Source organism: Sinocyclocheilus grahami, unplaced genomic scaffold (assembly GCF_001515645.1).
Source record: "Sinocyclocheilus grahami isolate Dianchi unplaced genomic scaffold, SAMN03320097.WGS_v1.1 scaffold301.1, whole genome shotgun sequence".
Classification (NCBI taxonomy): domain Eukaryota; kingdom Metazoa; phylum Chordata; class Actinopteri; order Cypriniformes; family Cyprinidae; genus Sinocyclocheilus; species Sinocyclocheilus grahami.
Window position 1 is genome coordinate 895,576 of NW_015505480.1, and position 17,183 is coordinate 912,758.

At 37.0% G+C, this 17,183-nt stretch overlaps 1 protein-coding gene across 1 annotated transcript in view; it reads left to right on the top strand.

Annotated features, from left to right (window-relative positions):
• The window catches only part of LOC107601211 (androglobin), a 44,392-nt gene that overhangs the window by 20,812 nt on the left and 6,397 nt on the right, over window positions 1–17,183 (top strand). The window contains exons 13-27 of the mRNA XM_016293300.1: window positions 1,936–1,978; window positions 3,284–3,467; window positions 3,606–3,669; window positions 4,281–4,394; window positions 4,689–4,797; window positions 4,889–5,021; window positions 6,855–6,969; window positions 7,564–7,707; window positions 8,464–8,605; window positions 8,708–8,830; window positions 14,553–14,646; window positions 14,932–15,063; window positions 15,224–15,377; window positions 15,471–15,658; window positions 15,794–15,960. Of these exons, the coding sequence (XP_016148786.1) occupies window positions 1,936–1,978; window positions 3,284–3,467; window positions 3,606–3,669; window positions 4,281–4,394; window positions 4,689–4,797; window positions 4,889–5,021; window positions 6,855–6,969; window positions 7,564–7,707; window positions 8,464–8,605; window positions 8,708–8,830; window positions 14,553–14,646; window positions 14,932–15,063; window positions 15,224–15,377; window positions 15,471–15,658; window positions 15,794–15,960 (1,906 nt within the window). The remainder of the gene's footprint in view (window positions 1–1,935; window positions 1,979–3,283; window positions 3,468–3,605; window positions 3,670–4,280; window positions 4,395–4,688; window positions 4,798–4,888; window positions 5,022–6,854; window positions 6,970–7,563; window positions 7,708–8,463; window positions 8,606–8,707; window positions 8,831–14,552; window positions 14,647–14,931; window positions 15,064–15,223; window positions 15,378–15,470; window positions 15,659–15,793; window positions 15,961–17,183) is intronic.

Sequence of the window (17,183 nt, forward strand, 5' to 3'; positions counted from 1 at the left end):
AGCGTCCTGGAGATGTTGTCCGACATGAGCTCCGCCCCGACTCTGCTGGGGTGCAGGCCATCAGCGCGAAAAAGCCTAGGACGCTCCCAGAAAAGATTCCAATTATTAACAAAGAGCAGTTTCTGTTCTTTACACCATGACAATAACCATTCATTTAAAGCAAAAAGTCTACTGAACCTTTCGTGTCCTCGTCGATACGTGGGAAGCGGTCCTGACACGATGATCGTCGTCGCGGGCAATGTGCTGCACACCGTCTCGATCAGGCTCCTGAAGTCCCTCTTCAGTGTCTCCGTCTGCCGCAGCTTGGTGTCGTTAACCCCCGCGTGAAGCACGACAGCTCCGGTGCTCTCGTTTCTATTCTCGTTACACTTGTTAATTGAAATAAAGAAATTAAACTTATAAAAACCTACATGAAAATTAGAGATGTTTCCTTGGCAACTAGCTAAAATAAGTTCTAAGTCCTTACTTAATTACTTAAACTTATGGAAGCCCATTTCTGCCACGGAATTAAAAATAAAAAAGTAATTGCCACTTTTTATCTCACAATTCTGACTTTTTATCTCACAATTGTGAGTTTATATCTCTCATTTCTGACTTTTTTCTCAGAATTGCGTGACAAACTCACAGTTGTGACTTATAAAGTCAGAATTGCTAGATATAAACATAATAGCTAGAAAAAGTCAGAATTGCGAGATACAAACTTGCAGTTATGAGTTATAATGTCAGAATTGGGGGATATAAAGTTAGAAAGTACTACAATTTTCTTACAACTGCCATTTATTTCCCACAATTCCGACTTTGTATCTCACAATTCTGAAAAAATAAAGTCTTGCGAGTTTATGTCATGCAATTCTGAGAAAAAAGTAATTGCATAATTGCAAAATGTAAATAATAATTGCATTATTGCAAAATGTAAACTCGCAATTGCGAGAAGAAAAAGTCAGTATCGCAAAAAGAAGATATTTTGAAGAACATTGTCAACCAAAAATTGGAGCCCACTGACTTCCATTGTATGGACACAAATCACTGAGACATTTCTCAGAATATCTTCTTCTATGTTCCACAGAGAGAAGAAAGTCATACAGTATTTTTTAAATTATTTATTTATTTTTTTGGTTGAGGTCACCTGATCTATTTTAGACCTATATTGAGTTTCTGATAATGTTGCTGAATTAGGTATGAACAGGAGCTAGTTTACCACAGTGATGTGTGAAATGCGCCCTGAGGTGTTTACTACCATATAAAAAAATTAAATTTAAATTGCTGGACTGCTGGTTCTCTTCTCTTCTCCCTATCCCACTCACTCCCTTCTGCTCTCCATTCTTTCCCTCCATTCCACTCTCTCCTTCTCCTCACCTCAGATCCGTGGTGAGTCACAGTCTATCTCTGAATCACTGATGCTGTCGTTGGTTAGATGTGGCGTAGAGAGAGCCCCTAATTGTCCTCCACATTTAAATTGCACAGTCGGACGACTCCTCAGGCTTTAAAAGGCTTTCTAAATGACACGAGGTTGGGTTCAATCATGGGGAAAAAAGCACATTGGTGAAGTTTCGTAGGCCTTCAGCTGGATTGTTTCCATGGCATCACACCGGGTTACTTACAAGGTAAAAAAAAAAACGCACATTCGAATAGTTTTACAAAAAGGTGTCTCAATTAGCGAATAAAGACTGACATGCTAATCAAACCCGTGTCCCCTAATCCTGTCACCATCCGAGTGCCCTTAATGTTTATGGCACTCACTCTCCTGTGAGCAGTTAATTGAAGGAGAAAACCCTTTCTGGTGGGAGTCCAGATGTCAGATTAGCTTCTGGAAGCCAAACGGGCTCAGCGCATGCTGACTGAATGAATGTGGACGTCCTCTGTCTCCACTGCTTTCCTCTGCCCTGTCTCTCCCAGCTCACCCTGTGCACTTTTTATCCCTCCATTTCCCCCCAGGTAACAGCAGAGGACAAGAAAAAGGACGACAGCATCGCCAACGGTGAGACATGTCTCCGTAAGCAATGCCGCGGCTCAGTCCACACTGTCACTCAAACACATAGCGTATATGTGTAATGCTCATATTTGCCAGTTATATGTGTTATGTATCGCAGTTAGCAGTAATTTTTAGGTTGAAAGCTGACCTGGAAACACCTCAAGCGAAATATTTTCATTCAGTAATCCATGCCATCATTTACAAGCTTTTTTTCAGTTGGATGATTGGGAAAGCATTACTCATTTTCAATTGAGTGCTTCTGGAACAATGTGCAATACAATGAAAGTGAAGTGAAAAGAATGAATTTGTAAAGGCAGACGATAATTCACCTCACTTATCTCCCTCAAGTCATTGTTTAGCCATCAGAGCAGTGAGGCTAATAGCTGCTGTAATGATATGATAGCTGGCTGCCTTCACAATTGCACTTTCTCGTTTATCCCTCTCTTCCCCCATCCAATCCATCTTCTTTTCATCAGCACAAACACAGATGCAAACACACACACACATAGACGCATGGCATCATCTCTATCTCTGTGATCATGATCATGCGCTCACCCCTCATCACGACAGGCCAATTATGTGCTTTCCCAGAGAGCCCAGTGTGTTGCTTAGTAACACCTGTGGATAAGTAAATGAAGTGAATGGCTTGCTACAGCATCTATATTATCATGGTCTAATACGTCAGCACAGCACGCTGAGTGTAATGACTTCAAGCTGCAATGTATAACAGTATTTCTCAAAATTGGCATAATGAATTGAGTGACACTAATAAAAGAGCATTTATAAATTCAATACAGTGCCTGATTGGCTAAATGAGCTTTACTGATTAGTACCACTGAGTTAATCATGGTATCTTCATGAAAAGCTAATCTATCCTAGAAAACAATTTTATGCTGGTTTAGAATGTTTCATTTTTATTCTCAAAGTAGTTGCTTGCTTGAAGTTTAAAATTTTTACATTTGTCATTAAATGAAAAATCCACTATTTTCTATAGTAAATGTATGTTATTTGTCTTATTGTGGACAAATCATCTATGTATAAGTTGTAAGTCTGCCCCTATCCACTCAACAACAATGTATAGTACCAAGTCCCTGTTTCACTTGGACACACATCATAATACAGAAGAAAATATCTGTTGCTACTTCTGTTTCATAGCAACTTTAAATTTCAGTAGTTTCTTGATGTTGTAATATGGCCTTACTATTTCAGCACTGAAAAAGGCAAGGTCACTAATGTGTATCCCTACTAGCATTGCTTACTTGTTTTGTAATAGACTATTGTATAACATTTTTTTATTTTTCAATCTCCAAGATATGGAAGAAGTGAAGTCAACTTCAGGGCCTGACAAAGAGACCGATGGAAAAGATAAGGAGAGACTGCAGACAGCCAAAGAGTCCAGTGGTTCATTGCTTCTGTCCCAAGATGCATTAGCATCAGACAAACCCCCGCTGCTGGAGACCTGGGTGGACCTGCACAACTTCACTAAATGCTTCCAGTAAGGGTCAATCATCTTCAGCAACAGCCTAAGCCATATTATGCTAATCCTTTGCTATTTTGTCAAATTAACTCCTCATGCTCTTAAATTCCTATTAAGCTGCAGGCTACAATATGCTAATAATCATGTGTTTTGCAGGACGCTGTTGGTTTTTCACAAGCCAGATACTTATGCACATCAGTGTAAGACATCACACTTTAAGGTAGGGTTTTAAAGGAAAAGACAAACTTAATGTTAAATGTAATATAGTAATATTTTTACTAGTGTATACTGAAACTAATAAATATTCTTCTTCTTTTTACATTTGGGGTTACATTTATTTATAATTACATAATTAAAGTAGGGACATCAACATCAGTTAAAAATTGTGCTGCTTAATAGGCTATATGTGATGCACTTTTTTTCAGAATTCACCAACAAATAGAAGCTTCAAAAGAACAACATTTATTTGAAATGGAAATCTTTTGGCATTATAAGTGTCTTTACAGTCACTTTTGATCAATTTAATGTGCCCTTGCTGGAAAAAAAACCCCCAAACACAAACAGTTTGCTTAATGAATAAAAAAAAAATCTAATTTTAACAAATGCTTCCCTATTACTCTTAATTTTCCCCATGAGCCGTAGCTGTGGTAACACCCTTGCTGACTGTATATATGACATTCAGAATGCATTATCATAAAACACCTAATATAAGAATCATCTAAACCTGTTGTTGTGGCATTTGTAATGGTGCTTGGTATAATTATGGTATCTGTGGTGGGAGGGATGTGTTGTGTTAGGAAAGAACATGAAAGTGACTCAATTCTCTGTTAGAACTCCATCTCCTCTCGGCTGTCTGCTGCTGCATTGTCCAACGCTGTGGCCTCCACCCACTCCGTGTCCGCTCATGCTAGACAACCTGATTCCACTGCAATTGTTCACACACAGGTACACACACATACACACAAACACAAATTAGAGGTTTTTGATAACCATGCTGTTTTTGCTCTTCTCTCCCCATTTTGCTGTAATGCTGGTGAGCTGGACTTTTTTTTTTTCAAACCTTATCCACTGAGAACATGTGGTTTAATTTAATATTTGGTAATTACTGTGAGTGTGAGTTTATGTAATGTGTGTGTGTGTGTGTATTTTGTTGTCTCCTGAGAATGCATACAAAACCGAAACGCATTAATAAGGTCTGTGCTGATGTCTGTTCCATTCCATTGTTCTTGCTTCTCTCAGTCTGCAGATGGAAAAGGTACTCACTTCCTGTTTGTAGATAGCCTGTTACCCACAGAAATTGCCATTGGATTCTCCGCTTTGGTGCATTGGGGAGAGAGTGTGGAAGAGAGTAAGGACAGATAGACATACTGTACACACTCAGTTTGTCTGTTCACAAGAACAAGGATCCTGTCTAAAGTGTGGGTCTGTTTTGTGAACAGAAAAGGAGTCATCAGCCAGGCCTGGTTCTCTAACAGCTAAGCCTTTCTCGTGGAAGAGCATAGTCTCTGAACTCCCTGTGGTGCAGATTCAAACTACTGCTAGTAAAGCTGTGTTGCTTTCTCTTCCTCCAGGGTAACTATATCACCGCAACTGACAAATTTTCAGCAGCCATTACTCTAGATTTCTGTGTCACATGATCCTTCCGAAATCATTCTAATATTATTTCTTATATGATTCTAATATAATTGCTTTGGAGTTCAAGTAACAACATTTATTTAAAACAGAAGTGAAACTTAAAAAAAAATAATAATAATAATAAATGAAAAATAATACAAATAAATTACTACACTATTTTAGGTCAATATATGACAGACATTAGTAAGAGTAGCACCATATTTATTTTTTGACAGCAATGAAAATAAGGCTGTTAGAATGGGAAGTACAGTGTGTTCAATGGATTGTACTCTTGTTTAACAACATGCTAATTGTTCAGCTGACAAAACATTTTCCAAAAGACTTTTAGTAGACAAAAACTCCATTCCAGCTTTGAAAGTGATCTAAGTGATCTAGGACAAAATAAAATATTGTCAGATGTTCTTGCATCAGTTGGAGCTCAATGTGATATTTGGAGCATTTTGAAATCATGCAGTGATTCATGTTAATATCTTTTGCAATATAATATATTGATATACAGTGGGTACGGAAAGTATTCAGACCCCCTTAAATTTTTCACTCATTGTTATATTGCAGCCATTTGCTAAAATCATTTAAGTTTATTTTTTTTCCTCATTAATGTACACACAGCACCCCATATTGACAGAAAAACACAGAATTGTTGACATTTTTGCAGATTTATTAAAAAAGAAAAACTGAAATATCACATGGTCCTAAGTATTCAGACCCTTTGCTCAGTATTTAGTAGAAGCACCCTTTTGATCGAATACAGCCATAATATATATTTATATTACGAAATTGAAAAACAGAAGTGTTCTCAGAAGTTGTCCCAACATTGATATCAGTGCTGTGACAGTCGACACTGTGATGTGAACTGTTGCAGTTGTTCAAATCCAACAAAAAGCTCTCAACGTCACTACCAAGGTTCATGTAATGTATTGCGCTCTCTCTTAGGAGCCCAGAACAGAAGAGAGAGATAAGAAGATGGGCTGAGATACAGAAAGAGAGAGAGATATGAACCAGTCTGCTATTTCTAGCAGCATAGTGGCCTAAAAGCTGGAAGCCTACATTCAGAGGTCATACTGAGGGAAGGGGAGGGCCAAGTGTAGGCACATCTGAATTGTTTTTTGAGGATCATACATTCAGGAAAAAAAATAATGTTACCAAAAGGCTCTCTCATTCCTTTGTTCTCTCTCCCTCTTTCTCCACTTAATACTCCTTGGTGTTGAGAAATCTGATTTCTGTCGACAAATTATGTAAAGCTAATATGTCATTGCAAAGCTGGTCCAGTTCCATAGGGGTTTATGAGGGTGCTTAAAAGGCGTAAAAGCAACTTCAGTCAAAATTGTAATAATAGCTTTTATAAGCATAAGGAGATTTTGCTGACTACAAATACATGTACGAAATGTTACATGTACGAAATCCCTACATCATCACTAGTAACAGTGCATGATCTTGCAAATCAGTCTTCTAATTTGAAGTTATGAATTATAACTATTTTGCTGTTTTGCTAGCTCAGTCTTAATGGGCCATATGTGCTTTACTCTTATGATGATCACATACTAGGTACTGCAAATAATTTCAATAGCATAAGCGTTTACTCCTGGTTGTAAGTGTGAAGGCATGACTATAAAAATAGGTATGTTCATATAGATCTGGCAGTTTATTTGATTAAAATTAGATCAACTTACTATATCAATTTGTAGTGTTAAAAACACTACAGACCAATGACTATAAAAAAAAAAAACACTATAAAATTTGTAATCAGCACTGTTTTTTTTCTCTCACTAGGCGTCATGTTCTTCATGTGCACACAAGTGCTTCATTGGCCGTCCACCTACATCTATTCAGCATGTCTCCTTTTGTTTTTGGTGATGAGGAGACTGTTATGCTACACCTTGACAAGGCATGCACACATTAACACACACATTTGTGACCTTGGACCACAAAACCAGTCATAGGTCACACGGGTATATTTGTAGCAATAGCCAAAAATACATTGTATGGGTCAAAATTATAAAATTTTCTTTTATGCAAAAAATCATTAGGATATTAAGTAAAGCTCATGTTCAATGAAGATATTTTGTAAATTTCCTACAGTAAATATATCAAAACTTAATTTTCGATTAGTAATATGCATTGCTAAGAACTTAATTCGGACAACTTTAAAAGCGATTTTCTCAATATTTAGATTTATTTTTTTTTGCATCTCAGATTCCAGATTTTCAAATAGTTGTATCTCGGCCAAATATTGTCCTATCCTAACAAACCGTACATCAATTGAAAGCTTATTTATTCAGATGTATAAATCTCAATTTCAAAAAATGTACCCTTATGACTGGTTTTGTGGTCCAGGGTCACATTTACTCGAAGTTGCATTGACTAGTCAATTAATCCATTAGTCCTGCCACTGGTCAATGTATCAGTTCTTTATAGCAGGAACCGGATGACAAAAAAATCTCAGTTGTTGGGCTTCATCTTTCTCTTCTGAATTGTCTAGGAGAGTCTGAGGTTCTGTGAGCAGGCTGTAATGATCATGAGATCCCTGGGTCGAGTGATCAGCTGCTTCTCAGATCTAGAGGAACTACCATCAACCACCAAAGAACTTGAGAAGACCCACGGTGTAGGCATACAGCAACAAAGGGTGGGTTATACACAGGCCTGGTGCAATGGGATGGACTCTTGCACCCTCTGTATAACCACTGTGTAACCAAAACCTTGTATTTGAACAAACTATTTTTCATTTCCTTTGGAATTTTAACAGCCACAGAAACACCTTCATTATTTTAATTAATAAAAGATGTGCTCTTTCAGAATTTGAAATTGAGCTCTTTATGACTCATCACCAATGTTCACAGCACTGTACCAGCGAGCAGCCGTGAAATGCCATTGCTAATCTTTTGAATTTCTAGTTTAATTAAAAACTCATTGTTTCTTTACATTTTTCATTCTTAATCTTTAATTAATTTTTAGTTGTTGAAGTGAAGTTAATTTTAAATTAAACTTTTTAAACTTTAATTTAATTAAACTTTTTTGTTTTGTGCTCATTTTAAATTAAATTTTAGGATTGTTTGGGGTTTTATTTAGTTTTTGTTTGGTTTTGTCAAAACCATGCAACCTACATTTATTTTGTCACTATTAAACTGAATATTGACAATGCTTTAAATCAGAAGTTTGCATCATTGATTCTGCTATTTTCCTGTTTAGTACTATGAAGCTGCTTTGAAACAATCTGTACTGTATAAAGCACTATATTTAAAATTGCCTACTTGACTTGGCTTGACTTGACTTTGCATTCCAAAGACCCCCTTAGTAAGGGGAAATTGAGCCATTTGTCTTGGCACTGACTGTATATTGCTTTCATTTATATTTATATACTTATTATTTTTGTCCCATACAGGTGTTCCGTGAAGCTGTGTATCATATGTTTTGCTCTGCACTGGTGCGGAAACTGACCTCTGAGGAGCTGTTTGCGGTACAGACTCTGACAGGGGACCCATCGCCACATGGCAGCAATGATAAAGCCTGGGATGCACGATCAGGTGAATGTGGGGCTAACAGAGTATCTCTTTGGGTTTAGACCTATTATAGCATGTGGCTCATCCTGACTTTATGTACCCATGTGTTTTTTCTCCCTGTAAAAGATGACATTCCAGAGCACTGGAATGGCAGGCAGGCCACAGACAAGGAAATGCAGGCAGCCACAGTGTTGCAGGCAGGTTGGAAAGGATACCTAGTCAGAGAGATCCTCACTGCAGCAAGACCAGGTAAAGTCCAGCTTCATCTGATATAGATATAATGATACCTGGTAGAAATGGAAGAGTGGAGACACTATATTCAAGACTATGACAATATCAGGGCTTAAAGTTCTCCGGCACCTTGCCGGATCTTCGGCGTGCAGTGTTTGGTTGCGGGAAAAAAACTGTCTTACATTTAAAAAAAAAACTTGTTGATATCACTTTCGAGTTCATGAGTTTGCCTACCAGTGGTATGAGAGGAGCACAGCTTTCACTCTCAACCAATCTAACATTACTAGCCAATCAGAATTTTTTGCTCTTATAAATATGAGACGCGCATAATAGTATCCAACTGCAGAGTCGCAGCCCTGATGAATGGAGAAGCGCGACACATTGAAAAAGCTGTGATGCCCAATGGTCAAAGATGTCCATCTAACGCATATTTATATATAGTCCAGGTGATATGTAAAAATAATGTTCACTTTTTCATAAAGGAGAAAGGTGTGAGAAGGAAATCACAGTATCTGAGCATCACAGTATCACAGCATTTACAATAGTCCATATTATGGCTATTTATTTTTTGCTTTCTTTGAAAATGAACTAATATTTTATTCATTGATACATCAATAATACTATCATATATTTCAGAGATATAAAAAAAATCATCTCAGGTAAGTGTATTTTTCCTTACTTCTCAGGCAGAGTCAGGTACACGCAGGTGAATCGCTAATATTTATTTTAACGGGTGGAATAATATTTATGTGTAGTGTGTGGTGCGGGTGTGGGCTGGACGGTGACAAGCATGGGCGGGTTGCGGGTCCAATAACCAAGACTATTTCGACCTTGGTCCAGTACACGCTGAGCAGTGTAGTCAATCGCGCTGCCACTGATTGACAGCTGTAGTGATTATATTAAAGGGAGTGCTCTTTGCTTGCTTTCTGTATTTAATCTATTCACAATTTGAATAAAAGTTTTAATACATTAGTTTTTTCTACCTCATGTAGGAGATTTAATGCAGGTGCGGTTGTATGTCAAATGGGTTGGGTATTGGATTAAATTAGTGTTGCTGTCAGATAACGTGTCGGGTGTTCTGTTAATTACTACGATTGTGGGAAGATCATTTCACCAGCCAGGAAAGGTGAATGAAAATGCCTCTCTGTGATGTTACAACAAGGCGTGTGAAGTGGGCCCTTTTGGGCTCATGGAAGACCAGTCGTGCCACTGCATTCTGAAACATTTGTCGAGGTTTGATTGTGCAAGATGCTGCACATTGGTGGTGGTTGAGGAGATTCCCCCTTCCATGTAAATCGCTTTGAGTACCCAGCGCTATATAAATGTAACAAATTAATAATTAAATAAATAAATAAAACAACCTTTTATTGTACTGTTGAATAAAATATTAGTTAATTGTCAAAGAAAGAAAAAAATTAATAGCCATAATATGGACTTTTGTAAATGCTGTGATACTGTGATGCTCAGATATTGTGATTTCCTACTTACATTGCTGATTTCACCATTAAGTCTTCACCTGAACAGTTTATGTTGCTGTATATGGTATCATTATAATCCTTGGCCATCAAAACATAGGGGTAGACATCACCTTTTCTGTGTTATCATGTTTGGTTCAGGAGATATGACACAAAATACATAATTTGGTTATGGTGGAAAGTAAAAAGGTCGCCATGGTAACCACAAGGTGTTTTTGCGATGGCTCCATTTCTGAAAATGTTCAGGACCCTAACCTGTACAATTTTACCAAGTTTCATGCTTGTATGAAAAAGTTAACATATCACCTTAAATGTTGCACATATCACCTGGACTAATAGGAAAATTAATTAAAAAGCAGCGGAGCTTTATAAACAGCTCAGAGTAATCATGTCATCTCCATAAGAACGATATGATCGCCAGAACAAATTTACCAGAATTTTTGAAAAGGTCCTGTTCACACATGATCTCTTAATGGTAATTTACCGGTAATTTACCAGTAAAGACTGTATGTTTGAAAGGGGCTAAACTCTTCCTCTGTATATGCTGTGAATTTGAATTGCTTAACGTTCATCTAGGAAAACTGTGTGCATTATCTCACTAGATTTGTAACGTAAATCATTTATAAACCTTTTCCAACACAGGAGAATACATCAACCTGTTTCTAAATATGCCATTTATTGTACATCATGATTTCAAAATAAATGTTTCTGAGTTTGCATGTGGCCAAATATAAAAATTTAGTGGATTTAAACATTGTTTAATCACGCTGTAAAGTGAAACGTCACCAGGCCGTTGCTGCCCTCTGCAGGTATTTGTTATAATACATAATGTACTTAAGTTGTTTATGTTCATATTATGTATAGGAATATTATGTATTTTAACAGTGTTGTTCAATAAAACCATGTAATTACTTGGTTTTGATATTTTATTTGAGCCAATTATTATTGCCTAATCTTTATAATATATAAATAGTCATACTAAAGCCTGGTTTTCACCTAGTGTCGATAAACGGTGATATAGCTCATAAATTTCCAAGTGTATGATATAGCTTTCATTCTTCAGGTCAACCATATATTCATGAAAAAAAAATCAGTTTGAATAAGGAAAGCAATAACTTTGCCATAGTATCCTTTCAAGTGGTAAAGAAAGGACCCACCCCTGGAAAAAAGTTCAGGTTCAGGATTTTTTTTTTGCTTTAACCCCTGCAATATACAGTATATATATATTCAAGACACTATGGCAATTGTCTTTGCAATCTGATTCAGACCCATTCTCTTGTGGTCAGTTATGTCTGACATCTGTTCTGTGGGTTTTTATGTTCGTGAGAGAGAGAGAGAACTGCAAGGCCCTGGAGCTCATACTTATCAATGAAGCTGCCAGTCATTCTAAGCGAGTATGACAGCAGAGAGAATAACACACCTCTCCATCTCTCTCTCCATCTGGCTCCATACCTCCAAGCATCACTCCATCCCCAGCCTGACAATATGAGTGACAGGGAGAGTGGCCGAGAGAAAGTGAGAAAGAAAGAGGCAGCAGTATCGGAAAGGATGAAGGGAAAGTGTGAGAGGAAGGAAAAAGGAAACAGAATCTTACTGAGCAAGATAATGTATATTTCAGGAAGCAATAGCATCCGGGAAGCTCAAAGAGTCAAAACACACAAGGAGTCTCTAAAGATCCTAGTATTGCTCATCAAGCTCTATTTACCTCAAACAACTCATTTATTGTGTGAAAATTACAGTGTAGATCCAGTAGTCACACACAGATAAACAGAACTATATTCAATAGACTTCAGAAGTAGGGATGGACTGATCATGTTTTTCCACGGCTGATTAAAAATTTTTTTTCAGAGCAAATGGGATGATTTCGAATGCCATTTTTTAAGCAAGAGACAAGAAAGAATGAACTTGGATTTAAACATTGTTTAATCACGCTGTAAAGTGAAACGTCACCAGGCCGTTGCTGCCCTCTGCAGGTATTTGTTATAATACATAATGTACTTAAGTTGTTTATGTTCATATTATGTATAGGAATATTATGTATTTTAACAGTGTTGTTCAATAAAACCATGTAATTACTTGGTTTTGATATTTTATTTGAGCCAATTATTATTGCCTAATCTTTATAATATATAAATAGTCATACTAAAGCCTGGTTTTCACCTAGTGTCGATAAACGGTGATATAGCTCATAAATTTCCAAGTGTATGATATAGCTTTCATTCTTCAGGTCAACCATATATTCATGAAAAAAAAATCAGTTTGAATAAGGAAAGCAATAACTTTGCCATAGTATCCTTTCAAGTGGTAAAGAAAGGACCCACCCCTGGAAAAAAGTTCAGGTTCAGGATTTTTTTTTTGCTTTAACCCCTGCAATATACAGTATATATATATTCAAGACACTATGGCAATTGTCTTTGCAATCTGATTCAGACCCATTCTCTTGTGGTCAGTTATGTCTGACATCTGTTCTGTGGGTTTTTATGTTCGTGAGAGAGAGAGAGAACTGCAAGGCCCTGGAGCTCATACTTATCAATGAAGCTGCCAGTCATTCTAAGCGAGTATGACAGCAGAGAGAATAACACACCTCTCCATCTCTCTCTCCATCTGGCTCCATACCTCCAAGCATCACTCCATCCCCAGCCTGACAATATGAGTGACAGGGAGAGTGGCCGAGAGAAAGTGAGAAAGAAAGAGGCAGCAGTATCGGAAAGGATGAAGGGAAAGTGTGAGAGGAAGGAAAAAGGAAACAGAATCTTACTGAGCAAGATAATGTATATTTCAGGAAGCAATAGCATCCGGGAAGCTCAAAGAGTCAAAACACACAAGGAGTCTCTAAAGATCCTAGTATTGCTCATCAAGCTCTATTTACCTCAAACAACTCATTTATTGTGTGAAAATTACAGTGTAGATCCAGTAGTCACACACAGATAAACAGAACTATATTCAATAGACTTCAGAAGTAGGGATGGACTGATCATGTTTTTCCACGGCTGATTAAAAATTTTTTTTCAGAGCAAATGGGATGATTTCGAATGCCATTTTTTAAGCAAGAGACAAGAAAGAATGAACTAGCAAGTAAACATCTTGTTCCTGCACTCGTTACAGGCTGAACTGGCCTTTAATAAAAATATTTGTAGCCATTTGAAATTAGAGACAACCAAAGATCCGACATACATATAGTATGAGCAGTTTTAAAAAAATTTTTTAAATTAGATTGCGTAATTTCAAGATTTAAGGCCAATACAGAATGTTATGGCTTTAGCTTTGTGAAATTATGCTACATAAAACATACCTGCACAAAACAAAAACAGTTTCCTTCAGAAAAACATTCATATAAACCCCCACCCATAATTCAATGCTTCCAATATTTCGAGCATCATTAACAGTGCTTGCTCTGCCTGGGAACAGTGATTTGTCTGGTCTCTCCTCTTGTATCAGTCACCAGCGTGTCCGATTCTGGCTTCTGTTAGTGTTCTGTTTACAGACTTAGTAATTTTTTCTCACAAGTTACATTTTGGGAATTATTGCAATGCAGTTTGTGTGCATATCCAGAACAGGGATCACCCAAAATAAAACAAAAAACCGACTAGTTGAGACATACTGTATAATATATAATACTGTAGATCTCAACTATATATATATATATATATATATATATATATATAATGTGTATATATAATGTGTATATATATAACATTTGTTTTTGGCTTATAAAAAAATTTCTAAATTGGTCTAGTTGTGAATTTTATTTATTTTTTTTCTAAATATGTTTTATCTTCACAGCCAGGTGGGAGCTGGTACAAGGTGACATTGTATCCTCTTCTTGGCTGATGTCATTCTCTATATCTTTCTCAAAGTGTTTCTGTCATTACGACTTTCATTCACAAATGAGCCTCAGAACGGTTTGTCTCCTACCTGTCAGTATGAAATTAATTTAATTTTAGGGGCATTTATTCTTTCTAGCACTCATCTGGCAGTAGATGGGCAGATATAATAAATATAATTTTATGTGAGAGGAGAGAAGAATATTTCAATGAACAGAGTCAGACCTGGCTGGTAAAATGATTGGCATTATAGAAGCAGAGGGATTGAGATTTTTTGAGTTAATTTATCTGTCACAGAGGCTTTTCTGCATCATCTTTTAATCTAAAACTGGGCCAAATCTAACCATGTTATCCAATCCAGTTTCACAGCTCTAAGGTGAATGTTGTGGGTTTTTATGAGTGCTTATTACGATGTGGTCATGTTTGTCTGTGTGTTCTTAGGCACCAAGGAAAATCTGAGCGTCGCTAAAACTCTGCAAGAGATGTGGGCTCCTGTGGAATCCGATCTAGATAAACATGCTGTATCTTTACTGAGGTGAATTATTAATTTTAAAGAATAATTTCTCTCCTCCATTGTGTCTCTCGGTGGTACCATCTGCTGTTTACTGTCTGTGTGCCTGGCTTTAGATGCGGGGAGGGTCTGTAGAGAGTGACCTCTAGCCTGGGGGGTGAATGTGGCATGTGTCTGGGCTCAGTGGGTGGGTGGTATCTTCTCTCAGCGCTTGTAGCCTGACCTAGTCGACTCTGACAATCTGGGTGTCATAGGTCGGTTTTTGTCTGCTTGAATCTTTATCCAGTACTAAGTGTGCATTTCTGGTAGACACATGGTTGCTAATGGTGAAGGAATAGCAGAGCTGTACCCCTGTGGAGAGGATGAGTGCAACAGAATAACGTTCACTGACTATTCAGTGCCCATACCAGAGGTAGCGAACTCCTGGATTCTGATCTTCAGGTCAGGAACACTCATTTTACACTTTTAGCAAACCAATAGTTTACTAAAAAATACATTTATATTAAGAAATACAAACTTTGAACTCAAAGTTTGCTTGTAATTTTAAGCGATTTCTAATTCATATGCTTAAGCGATTTTTCTTGTCTATTCGCATTTCCAGGGAGGTGTTTCATGTTCCTAAGAACATGCTGCTTGTTCCTAAGATCTTCTCCCCTCTTCCTGTATGTATTGTGCATGTCATCAATAATGACACTTTAGAGGAGATACCCAAAGTCTTTAACAGGGTGGAGCCATACATGTACACCCCAAACAAGGTTTGTCTCTGTCAGTAGGACAGCTCCTCTCCCATGTTTTTTTTAAAACTTAAACATTCATTTTATATTGTATGTCTTCTTCACACTCTATAGGAGGGTTATACATTTGTAGCTGAGGCGCAGACTGGAGACACGCCTGTGATTGGAGGAAAATTGCGAATGTTTCTTATTGGCTGCCGGGAACCCCTGCCACAGCTGGCCAGAGAAACACCAAGCAATAACTTTTCTGTAAAAGAGTTGAAAGGTTACTACATCCCTTATCAAAAGGACATCATCTGCAGGTTAGCACATACATAAAGTGTACTAAGTAATAGCTTATTATTATTACGTTGAAGTTATATTGAAAGCACTGCAGAGCTGGACAATCAGTTGTTGCATCAAGACTGATCTAAACTGTGTGTTTTTTTCCCTGCCAGGCATGTGGTGAAAGTCTCCAGTGATCACAGTGCTACTGTGCAGTTTCAGACTTCAAAATCAGACGTCCACATTAAACTCAGTATCCTAGATCATGAGAAAGAGGTTGCCAGCAGTCAGGGCAAAGGGCATGTCATCATTCCAGTCTACTGCTTTTTAGCCAGCAATGGTTTGTACACACACACACACACACACACAAACATCTATCTGTCTGTCTGTCTATTGCTTCGTTCTTCGTCCTCCTGGGACGTTCATTTTTACGGGTTGACAAGTCTTAATTACGACATCAGGTGTGTTCAAGTCACTTTGGTCAGAACAGGATGGCTTTTCTACATAAAACTTCTCTGCATAAAATTCAAAGATTTTTTAACTCTACGTCTACAAAATGATGAATAAATATGTGCATCATTTTGTTTTTGCTTTTTTTTCTGTTTTATACAACTTATGAAGGTGATATTCTAACTGAATATATATTCTATGGTAATTATACAATCATATATTTAGTATTCTGTATGTAACTTCTATAGTTTTATTTAACATTACAAAAAACAAATTTAACATCAAATTTTACAGATGCTGCATATCTATAGTCTTTGGCTGCGTCCATTGCATCCGATATGTTTTCTCACTGACACGCTACCAACTTGGAAACTCAGGGCTTAAAGAAAATTGAGTTTCCCACTCGTAATAACGACTTTGTGGTGGCGTTCATGTGTGTTTAACTCGTAAATATGATCTATCCGACATGACTTGATTACACCATGTCTGTCTGTCTGTCTATACATTATAAGTTTGGAAATTTTTAGCATTTTGTCTCTTTGGGGCCAATCAAACAGGATGAGTTTTTGCTTTGAAAATTCATGATGTGGGCAGTGGTATGGGGAAAAAACGCAAGGCGTCGAAATGCTTTTTTTTGTTTGTTTAATTTAAGCTCCATGTTTTTAAAACGCTGTCTCATGTGCAAGATGCTGCAAAACACACTATCCTGTTTTGTCAAATGAAATGTCTTTACTGCCTCAATTTAATGAATCCTTGCTGAATAAAAGTATTTCTTTCAAATAAATAAGTAATTTTTTTAATGGTAGTATATTTATAGTGGCCCCAAAAAGTAATTGGAAAATTTAAACACTTAAAAATGGTATGAATGTCACTGCATTCTACAGATTTTTTTTATTTTTTATTATAAATGATAAAGAAATAGATCTGAACAGTAATTCATAATTGATCAACTTAAACTTTAAATTAATTATAATTCATAGATAAAACTAAGAAAAATATTTATACACTTACTGTCAAATTATTTTAATAATTTTGATGCAACTGCTGCAGGCATGCACATATTTCGAACAAATCACAGATAGTCTGTCATCCACAGACTGTGATGTTCCTGTA